The sequence below is a fragment of the Clarias gariepinus genome, chromosome 27, assembly GCF_024256425.1.
Source record: "Clarias gariepinus isolate MV-2021 ecotype Netherlands chromosome 27, CGAR_prim_01v2, whole genome shotgun sequence".
In the NCBI taxonomy this organism is placed as follows: Eukaryota; Metazoa; Chordata; class Actinopteri; order Siluriformes; family Clariidae; genus Clarias; species Clarias gariepinus.
The window spans coordinates 12,513,057-12,532,500 of record NC_071126.1 but is presented as its reverse complement, the minus strand read 5'-3'; the positions used below and the strand labels follow the sequence as shown (position 1 = coordinate 12,532,500).

The 19,444-nt window shown below is 36.8% G+C and overlaps 1 protein-coding gene across 1 annotated transcript in view; it reads left to right on the top strand.

Moving 5' to 3' along the window:
• The window catches only part of LOC128515041 (disks large-associated protein 2-like), a 74,354-nt gene extending 55,204 nt beyond the window's left edge, over positions 1 to 19,150 (top strand). The window contains exons 5-11 of the mRNA XM_053489036.1: positions 497 to 556; positions 5,530 to 5,876; positions 8,031 to 8,116; positions 11,789 to 12,186; positions 12,312 to 12,403; positions 15,282 to 15,434; positions 17,969 to 19,150. Of these exons, the coding sequence (XP_053345011.1) occupies positions 497 to 556; positions 5,530 to 5,876; positions 8,031 to 8,116; positions 11,789 to 12,186; positions 12,312 to 12,403; positions 15,282 to 15,434; positions 17,969 to 18,187 (1,355 nt within the window). The 3' untranslated portion in view covers positions 18,188 to 19,150. The remainder of the gene's footprint in view (positions 1 to 496; positions 557 to 5,529; positions 5,877 to 8,030; positions 8,117 to 11,788; positions 12,187 to 12,311; positions 12,404 to 15,281; positions 15,435 to 17,968) is intronic.
• The last annotated feature ends 294 nt before the right edge of the window (positions 19,151 to 19,444 follow it).

Below are 19,444 nucleotides of genomic sequence, written 5' to 3'. Positions count from 1 at the left end.
TATTAATTTATCAGTTCAAAAAATTAAACAAATGTTTCATAATTCAATAAATGGTAACTTAGCTATTTATCATTATTATTTTTATTTAACAATCACCTTTTTTATTTGTAACATTTAAGTATTCATTTTTGTATTATTTTTATAATTAACTTTCTAAATTCTGCTAAACAAAAATAAGCAAACCAAAGGCTTCTGCATTTAAAATAATTGTTTATCATCTAAAAGCCAGGTAATAATTCAGTATCTACATTTACATATCTGACCCCAGTGATCCCAGCAGTACATACTGTAGCAGTAAAACATGTTTGCTACCATTATCTGGTGTCAGATTAAAAGTTCCATTAAGTTAAAATATAAAAATGTTAAATGTCCCAATTTTTTAAAATAATTTATTATCTGAATAATTAATGTAAGTTGTTATATTATTTATTTGTTTAATTTTTCTAATCGATTGATTAGAAAATTTCAAATCTAATGACAGCAATATCGATTTCAGGGATCCAGTTTCGCCTGCCTACTGCCTGTACTGTTGAACGAACGCAGGAACCAACGGCAGGTATAAACTTTTTTTACCTTTCTATGTCTATGAATAAAGAACTTACATTATAAAGAACTTACATTACATTAGGGATCAGGGGTAGCTCAGTAGATATGGCATTGGACTAAAATCCAAAAGGTCCCAGGTTAAAAAAAACAAAAAAAAAAAAACACTACCTCTAAGTTTTCCCTGTTGGGCCCTTGAGCACATGAGCCTTACATTTTATCTCATTACACATCTAAGCAGTTGTGGGTTAAGGGCCTTGCTCAAGGGCCCAATGGTGGCAACTTGGTGGTTGTGGGGTTTGAATCTGGGATCTTCCGAACCGTAGTCCAATGCCTTAACCACTAAGCTACCCCCGACCCCATGCACTATGTTACTGTAGGTAAAAAAAACACATTGACCATAGTTTTGTATGCTTTGTGAACCTTTGTGTCAGTTCCTGATGATGCCACTCAGTGCTTCATCAACCTTTAGCATTATTGAGATCATTGTTGTCTGCACCAAAAGTATTAATCTCAAGCTTAGTGCTTCTGAAACTGCCATTGCATTGTCACTAACAGCTCTTGCCATTAGCCCAAACCCATTACCAGCTGCTCTACTCTGTGCAGCAAAGGACTTGTTCTTCCTCTTCTATAGGACTTAGAAGTGAAGTTTACTGCCTGTTTTTGTTTCTGCTTCACCTGCTGGCATTATTAGACTGTATATGCATCCCTATTTTTACCTTTTTCCTTTTCCTCAAGAAGGGTGAGAGTGGTGTTAAATAATTTGTGCCAGTCAAAGTACTTGCCCCTAAGCGCCAAGCTGCCTGGCAGTACCAACAGGGACCCCAGAGCATACCATTGTTTTCCTTTTGGGTTCCTGCTCTGGGCTAAACCTGGAAAGAAGCCAATGGGTTATTCATGCACTGACAGCTTTGGCCATCATATCATATCATATCATGTTCATATATTCATCATATTGACGTGCATCATAGGTTAACAATGTGTGCTCAGGCTTTGCATTCCAAAATTAAATATCTTCTTTCAGTGGACTACTTGCTTACATGATGGGGTGATCTTCCCCTTCTAGTTCCTTAGTCCATTACAGTTGCTCTGGCTGTTCCTCATGCTGGAGAGGGAAGGGACAATGAAAAAAGTGTTGGGCAAAAAACATTGGTAATACTCACGAACTTTAAAAAGTACATACCTGTTACTTTGTAGTCGGATGAGGGTATTTGCAGATGACCTTTGCCTATTTCTTCTGGGGCTTTAGCAGCTCTAGGCTAATGCAATATACCAGGACCTGTGCCTCTGTCAACCACCAAGTGGCATTTGAGAAACCTCCCTCATGCACAGTTTAGTCTACATCCGAGAGGGGTAAGGACAACATTCACACATGCAGTAGAAACCTGATTGACTTTCCTATCTCATTGCATCGCTGTATTCTCTCAGTAGTTTTGGGCATGACAAAGTTTGGGCTTGGCCACAGGCTGGTGGACTCCGTAATTATTCTACTTTGGATCATTTTGGCCACCCCTCCTTGATGGCCCAACCATGTGCCCTTGGGACCTAGTAGAAGTGCTAGCAGGCTACCAGGTCAGGTCTTGATGTTGTGGTGAACCAGATGGGTAAGTCTGTGTTTGGCCAGAAACATGTCTGGGAAATGACATGTTTCTGGCCAAATCTTTGAGCTCTTTCAGCTCCTAGTGCTGTGCAAGAATTGGAAGAGAGAGCGGGATAGGTTGAGCTTAAGGGCATCTCTCAGATGATGCACAGTAACCATTTTCTTTCACAATGGCTTTAAGAATTTAATTTAAGCTTTTGACAAGGATGTATGTCTGGGGGTGGTGCATGGAAGATCCTTTATTGTTAAGGATGTCCTTTTGGAGTCCTACATCACTGTTCAGGAAGACAAGTTCCCAATCAGCATTCCATGATGTGAGCTTCATGAGGTACTGGATGGTACAGTCACTGATCATGAGTACTCATGCCCACAGGCAGACTTTGGGAGACATTTAACTTTGCAAGTTCCAAAGTTCATGCCTATGCACTTGAATGTGATTCCTTTAATTGGAAGCATAAACACCAGGTGATGTGAGTCGGCTAGGTGCATTATTATGTTCATCAACCATGCGGAGGTTGTACTCTTGTCCCTGCCACTACATGAACTTGTAGTGCAGGTAGTGTGCAGTATGCAGGGGGTTGCTAGTTGAGGTTTTCATCTAGTTTGTAGGCCCATTGATGAAATGAGGGCAAGGACATTGCAACCAAGAATCTTTGCTATAGTCCATTATATTTTCCACTGAATGGGTGCAGTAGTCCTTTCTACAGAGCAGTGGCATATGGGTTGGGGCCCAGTCATCTGTGGGCCATTCCTCACACTCCGAGCTTCTGTCATCAGTGTGACAAATGCACTTACTCACCTGACATTACTTTCAGCTCCTTTCAACACTCCAGCAGGATACACTTGGTGCAGCTGGTTCCAAAGTCCCACCTTCAGAGTCACTTGTTATTGTGTTGCAATGGTGTTGCATAGACACTGGGCCTCTAAGAAGAGCTTTAAGAAAATGTGTAAATGTAAACTGATGTATTGTAGTATCAGTTTAATATCTTGCTGGCTAATCTGTGGAAAAATTGCCTGTGTAAATATCTAAATCGATAGACTTAGCCTAAAAATAGTAATACTAATAGTAATAATACATTTATATCTGCTTATAAAAGTATACCAAAATTGACACATTATATGTTTTCCTTACTTTATATCTATTACATAAATGCTGGCCTGTGTAAAGATTTGAGATTGACAAATTGACTCGCTCTTGAAATGTATTACAGAGTATACTGTAAACTACTGTAGTTGTGTTTTCTGTGTATAGTTGTGTGCATATTCATGTAAAAACTGTGCTAAATTCATTTAAATATATTTTTGTTTGTTTTGTTTTGTTTATACATATTGCAGAAAAATAACATTGTGCTTCAGATGAATGTACAGTATGAACCATACTAAGTAGGATAGGTCATCAGCAGCCAAGCTGCATCTCAGTTCTGTCTATTTTAGTTGTCTATTTTAATCTATGCAATGAATCATCATCATCAGCGTCGTCATAATCATCATCTCTCCCTCTGTGTGTGTGAGAGTGTGTGTGTTTTCTAGTTTTCATTTCCTTTCTCACAAACTTATTTATATATAGCTCCATGACTTCCTGGAACATTTACATGTTAGTCAATCCCACCAAAGCTTCCGTCTCTGCTTGTGCTTTTTGATTTTGACAGGTTTGCTGGCTCCTTATACTGTATACTGTACACACATGCAGATAAACAGACACCCATAGTTTTGTGATAAAATGCATTCACCAATTATATTTATAAATACAAATATTTGTTTTCTTCTTTTTATAATTGGCGTTCCCAAAATTGCCCGTAGTGTGTAAATGAGTGTGTGAGTATGCGTGTGCCCTTTGACGGATTGGCACCCTGTTTAGGCACCCTGTTTACCCTGCCTCATGCCCTGGGATAGGCTCCAGATCCCCACGACCCTGAATACATGATAAAGCGGTATAGAAGATGAGTGAGTGAGTGAGGTAAAGCAAGGGCATTTCCACACACACAATGCAACGAGGATGGGAACTAAACAGATGTGTGGCCATATGAAAACCAGTTGTTGAAGAGTCTAATGAGAAAATACTTTTCCCATCATCAATATGAGGTCTCAGCCAAAAATGAATGCAGTTCTGAATGGAAATAAATCCTATGATTTTGCAAGAAAGAACATTAAAAAACAACGTCACTGTGAATGCGCATCATTCACTAATCATGACTAAAGACAGCCCAATCAAACGTTACAGGATTCAATTTTTTTTTCTTTTTTTGAAGTGTTTCATTGACCATTAACAAAAATAAGTAAATAAATAAATAACAGGTTGTCTATGGCACAGTTCTATATTCACAGACAGGTCTTTGATAATTAGCAGAGGTTTCATTCATGATTTGTTGTAGAAGAGGAGACGTAAAAGATATTTGCTGTGAATCATAACGGATCCACCAGATTTCCGAGGGCATTTCCAATGATTTTTTAAAGGAACCACAGCGAAGTGTGATTACTTGGCTAATTTTTGACCCATTAAGGTTCAACCTGTTCCAGTGTCACCTTTCCACCTGTCCCAGTGTCAGTGAGTGTGGGAAAATGGTCTATGTTTGACACACACACACTAGAATAATCTGAGATGAATGTTTTATGCTCAAACAGGTTTGTGACTGATAGATAAAGATCGTGCCAAGCAAGTGTTTAAATTGATACCCATACACGGTTGTCAAAACAGCTAAATTTTTAAACAAGAAAAATAACAAATTTCAGAACTTACGTTTCCATAATATTTTGCCAGACATATCAATGAATAAATCTTCTTTTATATATTAGAAAGTTAGGAAATTAAAAGGAATTGGAATTCTGGAGGTTTCCTGGTTTTGTAGTACTGTCTTAATACGAGTTTGTATTTACCGACAGTATAATTACCTACAGTACATGGATCTAATAACGTGGCTTGGTGGCTTGGTGGCTTGGTGGTTGGCACTGCTGATGCATTGGCACCCTGTCCAAGTCTCCCGGGATAGGCTCCAAGCCCCTTGTGACTCTTTATACAGGACAAAGTGGTATAGACAATAAGTTAGTGAGAGACATAGGTCTAATACTCCAGTGCAATACTCGAGAAGCAATGCCAGACAAATGTAGATTGTCTGAATATATTTTGGGGAGTGGGATGATTATGTACAGTATGTACAGTATGACATATGCACTTTTCATTTAACCAAATAATTTCTCCTAACCAGTTTAATAATTCTGATCAGTGTACTAATATATTAGTTTGGGACTCTTATTTCCTATATCAATATCCTATATATCATGCACATCTAGCACTTTTAATTTGTGGTTCTGCATTGTTAAAATCCTTTTTCCATTAGGATACATTGTAATAATTGTATGCCCTATGTTTTTTCTTTGATTATATTCAGAACCAGCAGTGACGTTTACGCCAAGCTATAAGAAAACACCTCCTCCGGTTCCTCCACGCAGTGTTACGAAGCCGATTATCTCCGTCACGGCTCAGAGCAGCACAGAGTCCATGCAGGATGCATATCACGAAGGTCGTTTACCCCGCTTACCCCGCAGCAGGGATGTCTGGGGGAAATATGTCTCCACAGAGAGCTTGGACAGCGCCAAGGCACTCACGTTGGCCACAGAGGGCAGAAGGCTGGTATCCACAGGCAGCTATACATCAGTGCAGACCTGTGACAAGGCTGTGCTCGTGTCGAAAGCAGAGGAATATCTAAAAACTCCACGCTCATCTATAGGAATCCAGGTAAAGACCTCAACCTCAACTCTTTTATAACTGTCATAGTTACCCAATTTATCTAAAAGTATACTGTGCAATATGATAAAATATCTACTGTCCAAGACCTCAGTGTCGCAGGACAATACAAATCTACAAAATACACACACACACATACACACACAGTTATACAGTGTATACAGTAGTGCTGGCTTATATACAGTACATAAGCCTTCCACATATCATAATTCGCAGAGGTACTGTGAAGCCATTCTTGTGCTTTCTTGCCATTATGCTTTGTGTCGTGGTCTTGTTGAACTGTAAACCTTCATCTCAGCCTGAGATCTTGAGCACTTAGGGATTTTACTTAAGAAAGTGCTTTAATTTATCAGCATAAATTTTTCGTCTATACTGACTACTCTCCCTGTCCCAGTCGCAGAAAAAACATCCACTCAGCATGATGCTGCCCAAACTGTGTTTGACTGTAGGGATGGTTATAATAAGGTGATGTGCAGTGCCCGATTTCCTGATTCCAAATAGTTCAATCTTTGTGCCATCAGAGCAGAGGATTTTGTTTGTCATGCACTGGGAGTCCTTCAGGAGCTTTTTGGCAAACTCCCAGCCGGCTGTCATGTGTCTTTTAGTGAGGAATGGCTTCTGTCTGGCCACTCTACTATAGAGACTTGATTGGTGGAGTGCTGCAGTATTGACTGTGCGCCCTTACGAGTCTCCCATATCCACAATGAAACCCCGGAATATCATTTATAGTAACCCTCAGGTTCTTGGTTACCTCGCTGACCAAGGCCCTTCATCCCCGATTATATGGTTAGGCAACCGCATTGGGAAATACTGTTCATTGTTCCAAATCTCTTTCATTTGGGAATGATGGAGGCTCAATGGCGCGTGACCTTGGGTGCTTTAAATGCTGCAAAAGGTTTCTTGTATTTTTCCCCAGATCTGTATTTTGACACAAACCTGTCTCATGGGTCTACAGACCTCATGGATTTGTTTTAAGACCCTATATAGACTGGTGCATGCCTTTTCTTTTATGTCCAATGAAGTCAGTTAGGCACGGGTGGACTCCATTCAAGTTGTGGGAGCATTTCAATAACCACTGATAGAAGCAGGAAGCACAAAGTGTCATAAAAAAGGTCTCTATACTTATATAAATGGTACATTTCAAAAATAATTTTTTGTAAATAAATAACAAATTACCAACTTATGTGTTATTTTGTGTAAAAATACATTTTAATTAATAATATTTTTTATAATTTTTTTAAATACAGAATATGTACCATCTCTGCATTATTATTATTATGCAAATATATATGCATTTTCAAACATAATTTAAAGATAACATTTCAGAAGAATATTTTTATGCCTGTAAAGTAAGCAACATATTATGTAATAGAAACAGATATCATGGTTATAATCACACATTATATCTGTGTTTACTTAATTACTGTTTATGTAAACAGTACTTTTCACAGAAGCTGTAAAATAAATTCCTAAAAAGAATAATGTCTTATAGTTTAGTCTAAATAAACAAGTGTAATGTGTTAACAAGTCTATTTTTTACAATTTGCATAATTAATGTTGTGTTTTTTTTTTTTTTCATTCTGTAAGGATCACTGACTTTGAGAACATATTGTTCAGGAACACACCTACAGTATCTATCATCTACCATTTCTAACCTACCTTGACCGGCTCATCTGGCACTAATGGCAGAAGCTAGAACTTATAATGTTTTATCCTTTTTCAGGATTTTTATTTGATTATTAATAATTCTCACTCACTAGCCAGTTTACCCATATCATGAACTGTAAGGGTTAGATGAGTCTCAGAAAAGGCACAAACTGTTGTTCATCCTACTGTACATCATGAAGCAGTCAAAAGACAGTGCTAAACCCTCCTTTCCATGGCTATGAATATTCCCTGATAATCAACAGATGAAGGAGTAATGCTACACAATAATGTCATCCTTCCCACCCAGAGACCGCATTCCATCATGCTCTATTGAACTTCTGCCCGTGGATGCCTGAGGCATTGATGCAATTCAAAATAGCAATGAGCTGATCAGAACAAACTCATTCTGATACATGATTAAGGAAATTTTCATCACTTTGTTGATTGTCTCTCTTCTCCATGTCTTTTTTTCTTCCAATCTCCCAATCCTTTGTGAAGGTGGAAGGAGTCACAGACTCAGAAGCAGAGAGTAAAGGTCTGCCGCAGTATCAGTCAGTGGGCATCCAGGTGGAAGGCGAGAAACGGTGAGGCCAGTGTCCCTGACATAATAAAAATAATAATGATAATATTTTCATTATTTTAAAAAATCTTCTTTCTCATTATTATCCCAAAACTAAATTCCAAAAATTGCAGAGATGCAGGATTAATACATCTTTCATTCATTTTGTGTGTAGCTGAGCTATATATAGGATCACAAGGTGGATACATTTTTAACACTATAACTAGGAGCTGATTCAGTTTGTTCATAGTATTATAGTTTTAAAATATATATTTTTTTATTTTGACAGGTTTGCTGGCTCCTTATACTGTATACTGTACACACATGCAGATAAACAGACACCCATAGTTTTGTGATAAAATGCATTTACCAATTATATTTATTATATACCAATGATATAATAAATTATTATATAATTTATACCAATTATATTTTATTTTCACCAGATTTTGTTGTAATGCTAAACAAACTTAACAAAAACTTTACTCCTGACAAACAGGATGCTGTCCTCCCTGCCAATATGTAAATAGTTTAGATGTAATATATATATATATATTAGTCAAAGATAACATAATTAAACACAAAATGCATTTTTTAAATGAAGGTTTACGTTATTAAGGGACAAAAAAAACTCCAAATCTACATGGCCCTGTGTGAAAAAGTGATTGCCCCCCTTGTTAAAAAATAACTTAACTGTGGTATATCACACCTGAGTTCAATTTCTGTAGTCACCCCCAGGCCTGATTACTGCCACACCTGTTTCAATCAAGAAATCACTTAAATAGGGGCTACCTGACACAGAGAAGTGGACCAAAAGCACCTCAAAAGCTAGACATCATGCCAAGATCCAAAGAAATTCAGAAACAAATGAGAACAAAAGTAATTGAGATCTATCAGTCTGGTAAAGGTTATAAAGCAATTTCTAAAGCTTTGGGACTCCAGAGAGCCATTATCCACAAATGGCAAAAACATGGAACAGTGGTGAACCTTCCCAGGAGTGGCCGGCGGACCAAAATTACCCCAAGAGCGCAGAGACAACTTATCCGAGAGGCCACAAAAGACCCCAGGACAACATCTAAAGAACTGCAGGCCTCACTTGCCTCAATTAAGGTCAGTGTTCACGACTTCACCATAAGAAAGAGACTGGGCAAAAACGGCCTGCATGGCAGATTTCCAAGGCGCAAACCACTTTTAAGCAAAAAGAACATTAAGGCTCGTCTCAATTTTGCTAAAAAACATCTCAATGATTGCCAAGACTTTGGGGAAAATACCTTGTGGACCAACGGGACAAAAGTTGAACTTTTTGGAAGGTGCGTGTCCCGTTACATCTGGCGTAAAAGTAACACAGCATTTCAGAAAAAGAACATCATACCAACAGTAAAATATGGTGGTGGTAGTGTGATGGTCTGGGGTTGTTTTGCTGCTTCAGGACCTGGAAGGCTTGCTGTGATAGATGGAACCATGAATTCTACTGTCTACCAAAAAATCCTGAAGGAGAATGTCCGGCCATCTGTTCGTCAACTCAAGCTGAAGCGATCTTGGGTGCTGCAGCAGGACAATAACCCAAAACACACCAGCAAATCCACCTCTGAATGACTGAAGAAAAACAAAATGAAGACTTTGGAATGGCCTAGTCAAAGTCCTGACCTGAATCCTATTGAGATGTTGTGGCATGACCTTAAAAAGGCGGTTCATGCTAGAAAACCCTTAAATAAAGCTGAATTACAACAATTCTGCAAAGATGAGTGGGCCAAAATTCCTCCAGAGCGCTGTAAAAGACTCGTTGCAAGTTATCGCAAACGCTGGATTGCAGTTATTGCTGCTAAGGGTGGCCCAACCAGTTATTAGGTTCGGGGGGCAATTACTTTTTCACACAGGGCCATGTAGGTTTGGATTTTTTTTCTCCTTAAATAATAAAAACCATCATTTAAAAACTGCATTTTGTGTTTACTTGTGTTCTCTTGTTATCTTTGACTAATAGTTAAATGTGTTTGATGATTAGAAACATTTTGTGTGACAAACATGCAAAAGAATAAGAAATCAGGAAGGGGACAAATAGTTTTTCACACCACTGTATATATATATATATATATATATATATATATACACATACAGTGGTGTGAAAAACTATTTGCCCCCATCCTAATCTATTTTTTTTCTATATATATATATATATATATATATATATATATATATATATATATATATATAATTTTAGATAAATTGCCAAACTAAAGAATCATGATACGTAACTGAATCTATTTTTTTCTCGCCATCTAATATTTATATGGCAAATTACAAAGACATTTTGAAACACTTTTGACCTTTTATACACATCCACAGTAACTACAGGTTTACTATATTTAGAAAGTATATATATTTAGAAAGTATAGTTACTACATATGCTTATACCATAGCACATGCATGGTGCATAAGGTGATAAGTATTTAGTAATGCCCATAAAATTCCATAAAAATAGCACAGACAGTGATCAAAAATAATCAGTGAGTGTAATTGCCTAAAACCAGAAGTGGAACCTTTTTGTTCTAATTCCTTTTTTTTTTTTTTTTTAAGTAAAAGTATATAACAGTAGCACTTTCTTCAGTTGAGTCATTTGTTATTTGTAACTTACAGCAATTGATGTCCAGAATGGATAACCTCAAGACAACCTCGGTTTATATTGCATTTATATATTTCATTTCTTTTGTCATAATTGAATGATTAGTTCAAATAGCATTAATGTTTGAGTTTATGTTGGCTTTATTTTTATATTTTTATAGTTAATTAATACCAATAACATGAACTGTTTTTTACATAATGTTTCCTGTTTGGTGTCTGACAACTACTGAAAATTAGTATAGAGACTAAAGGACTTCTATACAGTAAGTTGTTCTTGATAAAGGAACAACTTATTGAAGTCCTTTGAAGCCTCTATACTAATTTTCAGGGAGCAAACAGGGAACATACTGTATTGTCAAAACCAGTTTATGGAGTCTATTCCATTGGCTTACATTACTAATCTTCTTGTATATTAATCACTAAGGAGCATAAGTACTGTAGCATAAGAGTGGTGTCAATACTGCATTTCTTGTGTAAATTATCATACTGATGATTTTATGGATTCATTTCTGGCTTGATAAATGAGATTTAATGTTCCTTTGAGGGTGGGGGGAAAAAAACTATGAAACTTAAAACACATTAAAACTTTCAGATCATTGTAGCTTCAGTACGGCTGCATGTCAGAAAACTCTAAACTGTTACAGTGGTACAGACAGTTAAATAAATTGTTAATCTTCCATTGGGTATTTGAGTTTTTTTACCTTTGCTTTTTTAGTTTGTAAGGCAATCCGGGGCTTATAAATAGGGTACAGTAAACTGACTGTTTAGACCGTATGGAAACTAACAAAATCATAACACACCTCAGTAGACAAAGTTTTTCAAGGTAATATCAATTCTGCACTTACAGTTTAATAAAATACTGAACAATTTAACGTGTGAAGATTCAGGCATGCAACTAAGTGGTAAACCCTCTATTAACTTCTCGTATTTGTTGGCAAAACAAAAAAAAGGGAATTTAAGACCACAACATGTAATGGCTCATTAACTAACTGCATTTCAGATGTTTTGGGAAGAGTTGTTTACTTTTGGCCAAGCTATTGCTAATGTTTTAAACTCTGCTTTGTGTGTCTCCTCTCAGCCGCGGGCGTTTTAAGCGCTCAAACAGCGTGACAGCAGCAGTACAGGCCGATGTAGAACACGAGCTTTTCCGATCAGTGGAGGATAAGGTAGTGCAGTTTGGTGGCTTTCAGAGGCACTCGGAGCCCAGCTCTCCTGCCCAATACAGTGCCACACGCACTGTGCGGACACAGGGCATCTTCACCTACCGAGATGATTACAGAGCTCCAAGTGGGCCATCGAGCCCACGTGCGGCAACCTGGGTCGAGGAAACAGAGGAAACAGAAGCTGGTCGGGTATCCCCAGTGCATGTTGACGGCAGCTGGTACATGCAACTTCTGCACAACGAGACCAAACGCATGGAGGCGTGGTGTAAAGAGATGGAGCGCGAGGCTGAGGAGCATGAGCTGTCTGAAGAGAGCAAGTCATCACACACACATACAAAATCTAGAAACAGAGCCATTTTGATAGCATTTGATCATGCTTTATGTATATAAATTTAATAAAAAAAAAACATTTAAAGTGGTCTTGTAACTGTGCTTCAGTTTTAGGAAAGATCAGGAGTGCTGTTGGAAGTGCACAACTCCTCATGTCACAGAAATTTCAGCAGTTTTACTGGCTTTGTGAGCAAAACCTGGTAAGACTAAGCCTAGTTCATCGTCAAACGACAAACATCGTTTCAACCAAATACAAATAGATTTAAATCAATCATAGCCGAGACCTATACGGTAACCTTCTTTAGAAAATCCTGATTCTGTGTGCAGGCGGTTAATAAATGCTCCATTTTAAGTGCCCCACCTCCATGCCCTATAATATGGATGAAGAAACTGCAAGTTATTAAGGAATTGAAGACATATTTTTTTTGGTGTGTGCAGTATAGTCCTTTTAACCTCCAGTACACATACATAAGGAAGGATGAATTTACTTACCTCATTGCCTTCTCATGGTAAACTCAAATAATAGACCGTCTTGGTAAAAGAAACTGTGTTTAAAGTCTTAAGCATTTAATATTGTATATCTATTAAATATAACAGTATATTGAATAAATAAAACAGTATATTTAATATATATATAACAGTAAATTAAATTCTGCATATCTAATGAATTAAATAAGGTATAGTTATAAAATATTACTTTTTAGAATACAAAGTAATGTATTATATAAAATGTAGAATGTTATATTAGCCAATATTCATATTAATTAACTGTGGCAGTTGGTTAATGACAGATGCTTAATCTCTTTCTCTCTCTCATCATATGTATTAATTTAGTTTAAAAAAAACAAGTAATAATATTAAGAATAACAGTGACAACAATGACCAATGACAATAATAATAATTTACAGCAAATGTAGTCTTAGTAATTTAAGGCTTTTAAGCAAGAAGGACCTTTTATTTGTCCTGTGACATTTCTTCCTAATTAGTTTTTGCCCACTAGTTGGCTCTAGTTGATAGATTAATCCCTCAGGACAGAAAAGTAGTCTGTTTTGATTCTCCTGTCATTAAAATCCTGGGCCAAGCAAAGGTCTTGAGCCACCCTTCAGTTTTTCATTTTAAATAAGTGAAAACCAAAAATAAATAAAAACAAATGTTTCACATTGTTCGAGCAGATATTGGGTTTCTTTTCTCATCAACTCTTTCTTAAATGGGCTTACTCGATAAGCCCTTTGTTTGATGGGTGCATGTGAACCAACCTCAATATCATGTTTTAACACATGAGTAGTAGTGTGGAAGTCACTAAACAGATTCGGATATTTTCTAATCATATCCTCAATGTCAGCTTGAGCTGATGGAGGTAAGTGAGACAATTTTGCGGGAAAGGTTTAATAAAGTCTCTGAATTGCACAACCGAGCCAACGTAAAGGTGGCATTATTCATCTTCAAGTCATCAATTTCTGGTGAATACTCAGAGGATGGAACACTTACCGGGGCAATCGTAAGGAGGGGAGTCTTACCCTTAGAGTCAGAACGTGTCACATATGCTTTCAGCATGTTAACATGACAGACACGCGTCTTTCTACCACGATCAGGGGTGGAAACAACACAGTCAGTGTCACTCAACTTCTCTTTTATCCTTATAGGGGCCAGTAAATCTAGCTTAAAGAGCTGACCCAGGCACAGGAAGTAAAACCAGAACTTTGTCACCAGTTTTCGTATGAGCGTAAGACCGCTTTTCGGTCAGATCGGGTTTTTATCTGTTCTTGTGCAACATCAAGCGAGCATCTTGACAGTTTCCACAACTGATGCAATCGATCACGAAACGAGCTAATATAATCCAAAACATTCTTAGTACTGGAGGGGTGGTCAGCTGAGAGAATTTGCTCTTGCAAGTTCTTCAAGGGACCACGTGCTGTGAGCCCGAAAATTTACTTTGACGGACTAAAACCAAGGGATGCTTGAGTTGTAGTTGCGAATAGCAAACAACAACAATGGGATTTCTTCATCCCATTCTTTTTGTTGTTCAACACAAAACGTTCGGAGCATAGATTTAAGAGTCTGATAAAATTGTTCGAGAGCACCCTGGGACTGAGGGTGATAGGCACTAGATACTTGATGTCTGATGTTTAATTTTCTCATTACTTTGGCAAAAACTTTAGACATGAAATTTGTTCCTTGATCAGAGTGTATATATTTAGGCACCCCAAAAGTAGTGCAGAATTTGATGATCGTATTAACAATGGGATGAGCTTTAAGTGAGCGTAGGGGTATCGCTTCAGGATATTTAGTCGCGGCACACATTAGAGTTGACAAATAAGAATTTCTCGATTTAGGCTTGGGTAAAGGTTCAACGCAATCAACCAAAACCTGTTCGAATGGTCCACCAATTACTGGTATTGGTCTCAATGGGGCCGGAGGGATAACTTAATTGGGCTTGCCCGATAATTGACATGCATGACAATATTTACATAATTTGGCAATTTCAGATTTCATCGAAGGCCAAAAGAAATGTTTCAACAACCTATCATAAGTTGTTTTTATGCCTTGAATGACTCATATGTTGAAAGAAAATTAGAGCAAAAAAAAAGGTGCCTGGAGAACTGTTTCTCAAGTCTGGCTCTTTGGAAGCAAAATGTGAAGAGACGAGAGGTGGCTTAAGACCTTTGCACAGTACTACTGTATATGTGACTCATAATTTGTTTGCTTATTATCTTTCTGAATTATTCATAAATACTCCATATTCATAAATACTCCAGTAGCTCACTTACACAAGTTGTCGGTCCCCATGTGCTTGGTGCTCTCATTCTCAATCTTATTTTATTCTTCCATTCTTCCATGGTTGATCAGTTTAGCTGGATGAAACAGAAATTTCACTTTTTGCTCTCCAAAAGTCAAGAATTTCTAGTTTACATTAATTAGTGATAAACGATCTACCTTGTTTAGTTTAAAAGTGTTTATATTTATCAATTTTTTAACAGTTCATGTCACTTAAATTTTTACGACTTTCTATTATTTTAAAATATCCAGGATAACCAAGTGTCTTTATAGCTGGTGATGTAGAGTAATGTGTTTATGTAGGATCCGAGTGCAATGCCCCGACCCACAGCTCAAGATCTGGCTGGATTCTGGGATCTGCTGCAGCTTTCCGTTGATGACGTCACAGCCAAGTTTGATGAGTTGCAGAAGATCAAGAGAAATGAGTGGAGAACTGTGGAGGAACCGGAAGAGAAGGCCAGTCCCTTAGATGATTTACTGTATATAGTGTATACTCAGCCCTCTTCCAAAATATTCTCAGTTTTCATGCTGATTGCAATATTGCTTGTCTACTTTCATTAAATAACAAGTAGCATAACTCCCGACTGTTCAAACACAAATGGTCAAAAATCCATGTAAATAATAAGTAAATAAAATAAAACATAATGTTTAGAACTTTGGCCCTTTTTAAAAATGTATTATGAAACTCTTGAATATCAATCTCCATATATAGGAAGGAATAAATATCTATAATACCCAAATATCTTGTATTTTCTGTAACAGTGCTATAATTTTAACTGTCAAAAAATTATTTAGTACTATTATGTGTAAGGAAATTGTCAATTGGCCTTTTATTTTTCATTAGCAGACATAATCCTGAATCTTGCAGAATATATTGTACACATGCCAGGGATTTGATTTAATTACATAAACATGCATGAATACAAGCATCATCATATAAGTAGTAGCCAAGAATAGCCTGCTGGTTGTGGAATAAACAGCTTGCTGGCATCATCATATAAGAAGAAGCCAAGAATAGACCGCTGTGGTTGTGGAAAATATGTGTACTGTATGCACCTCTGTCTAAATTAAAGGTATCAGTCAATAACTAAGTCTGAATGGTCAGAAGGTGTTGAGGGTGAGCCAAATGTCCATTAATTTTCTGTAACAGCATACCTTGGCGTGTTTTATTCCTTGCACGTTATATAGTATATGTAAGGTATATATTAGTAGCATGAGTATATGTAATTCAAAGCCTTTTAACAACAAAAATAATCACCAGTACTAATTATAGTCACTGATCTACATACTGTATAATAACTGCTGTAATACTGAAGATCACTTTACAGATGCTGATTCGCATTAGACCATACTGCTCACTTGGGCTGCATGATTTGATAAAAAAAAAACAAAAAAAAAACTTTGTAATTGTTTTCACATATACAGTATTGTGGTTGACATTTAAACTTCGGTATTTTACTATTAAATGTACTATTTGTATCAAACTATGCTTATCTAGGCTAACAGCAAGTAATTGGACAAATGATTAAATTATCTCAAATAATCTTTAAGAAAATTTATATTATTAATAGATAGAGAATATTCATTTATCATCTCAATATTTTAAAATAAACAAATATTTAAATTATTAATAAACTCGACATTAGCAAAAATGTCCAACTATGCGTTTAATACCTGTAAGAATCTAAAGCCTTTTATGATGAAATAATTACACGAGTCAAGATTCCGATTATGGTTTTAATGCTATTAAATGTGCGCCACTAGTGCTCACATGGTTGATATTTTTATAATGATAGTGACTGTAAGTACATATAGTAATTCCACACAATAACTTCATAATTATAAAAAACATGGGGCAGAAATAAGCAATCTGTTTCAGCATAAAACAATAGCAGATTTATGTATTCAATGTATTCAATTCATTATGCTTGTTATCTCTTACACACAACAATACTTGAGTAATTACAATAATTTATGCAATTTTGAAGAATGCATACTCAAATTTCCCTATTGATGCGTTTTTAATTCATCTTTCTCTTTTTTGTTTTAGCTTTTCCGCAATTATTATTTGTTACACAGAGGCTTCTGTGTTTATATTAAGGGTAATGTTTAATGCGTTTGTATTGGGAGTAATAAAAAGCATGTAGTTCAGCTGAACTACTCTTAAACTGACAGTTTGCAGGATTTCAGTGTCTCTGAGGGTTTCCTTTAAGGTTAATTGAAAAAGGAGAGAAAAAATAGAGTACTGGGGTAATATTGTAAACCAAGATGGTTGCTTACGATGTTGTTGTTTTAATTTATTTATTTAGGTACATATCTTTATTAATTAGCTTAAAACAAGACAATTAATCAATATCACAAAACTTACAATAATCCATAATAGCCACATTTGGACACCCTGATGAAATCGATGTCAGTTCCCATGTTGACATGAAAGATTTAGCAAGAACACCAGATTTTTATTAGAAGTTTTATCAGTAATTTAGCCTATAAGGATGTTACACCTTACAACTGTATGATATAAAAAAATTATATATAGTAGTACAGTGAAATTATTTTCTTCACCTTTATTTAAGACGCTTTTAGTCCCTGAGTCACTAAATTCACTAATATTTAATGAAAACAATTAAAATGTAAAGAAAGTTCAGGGGAAAAATGTTCATGAAGGATCTCAGTTTATTATTAAAGAGCAGATTGCATATTGATGAATAAAATAGTCTGTTAGTTCATTCGACTCCCACACCAACTGAAACTGCCAGTTATATCAATTTCTTTTGGAAATGATTTTGTGAAGATAATAAACTATTAATATCTCAAAAAAAAAAAAAAAACAGTTTATTCCCACTCAGAAGCTGAGATATTTGATTCATTCGTTCGATTTGGCCTACAATAAAAGTTATATATCCACAGTTTAAAAGCCAGTCAAGAACTCCTGTTTCTTTTTCTACACTACAATTTATTTGATAATTTCTTTTGTATTCTGTTTCCAGGAAAGGAAGTGGCCTCCTCCAACAGCGAAAAGGCCACCTAAAGGACGTGGTGCTGGATTGACTCGTGAGCGGTCTCTGGATCTGCAGGACCGACAGAGGCAGGAGGCTCGACGCAGGCTGATGGCCGCTAAACGAGCTGCTTCATTTCGCCAAAGCTCAGTCTCGGAGAGGGCGGATAGTATAGAGATTTATATACCGGAAGCCCAGACGCGACTATGAAATGCACGATTACTCATTCTGTCACTTGCACGTGCTGCTATTACACACCCTGTTTACACAGGTTCACTCCCAAGCACCCTTAATCGATCTTAAACACATTCCTGAGCTCTCAAAGTGCACCTGTAATCTTGAATATGTTTCTCCACTAATGCGAAGGGCTTCAAATGGTCGGAGGTCACGTCTAACAAATCCTTTTTACTTATTTTTTACACCAGGGAACAATTTAAAGGGAATAAACACTGCATATGCACATGTAAGTGTCCTTATCCTGTTTAGTGATGTTGCTAGCAAATGAAAACTGAGCAGGGGTGAAAGTAGTTTTAAATTTCTACCGCAAACTTCATCGCTTCATGTTGTTCACTTCTCCTTGCACCTTGAAAGGAATGTTTCAATCTTTTAATATTTATAATAATGTCCCAAAACAATAAATTGAAAGCACCCTTTTACACAGGCCGTGTTTAGGAAGTACAGAAGGACACACATGCATCGTTGTGTTCTGTACTGTTTATAGGTAACCCCCGTTTGTCCCTCACACACAGCTTGTCTGAGCTGTTGGTATAAAACAGAATATCATGAACCATCACAACTTATTCCGCTATGCATTTTACCTGAGCAATTTTGACACAAACATCTGCCTGCCAAAACCTCAGAGCACTGGATATCAGTCAAGTGCAGCATGCTAGCAGTCAACTAGCAGTAATGATGAATCAAACCACACATGGCTTAGAATGCAATGCAATTCAGAATGACTTAGAAGTAGTTAATAATCAGACAAAGATTTGTTCACGATGACAATGTTATTAGATGTGTTTTCTTGCTGAAAGTGTTGTGGGTTTTGGCAGGCAGCTGCTCTCCCCTCTTTCCAGTATTGCTGTCTACCATTGAATCTTTTAGTGATACACAGGTACCTTCCTTTTTTTACCAATGAATAAATTGGCATAGCATTACACTGAAATCAGTAGATCAGCCCAAAATTCAACACGGTAAAATAACAACTTGAGAACTTAAATGTCCGATCCTGAATACTTAACACACACCCACAGGCAATTCTCTTGCACGCTCCTGTATTTAAGCAAGCACTCATTAACACATCTCATAGCCCGTAAAGTATGTTCTTTGACTTTCGTTGCTAAGCATTCCGTATTTTCAGGGATACCTGAGAATCAGCCGTTTCCTGTTTTCCAGATTTTTACTGATCAATGATGTTCACTGATCGACCGACCCCTGCCTGTGCACAGTGGGTTCTCTCGTCTTCTA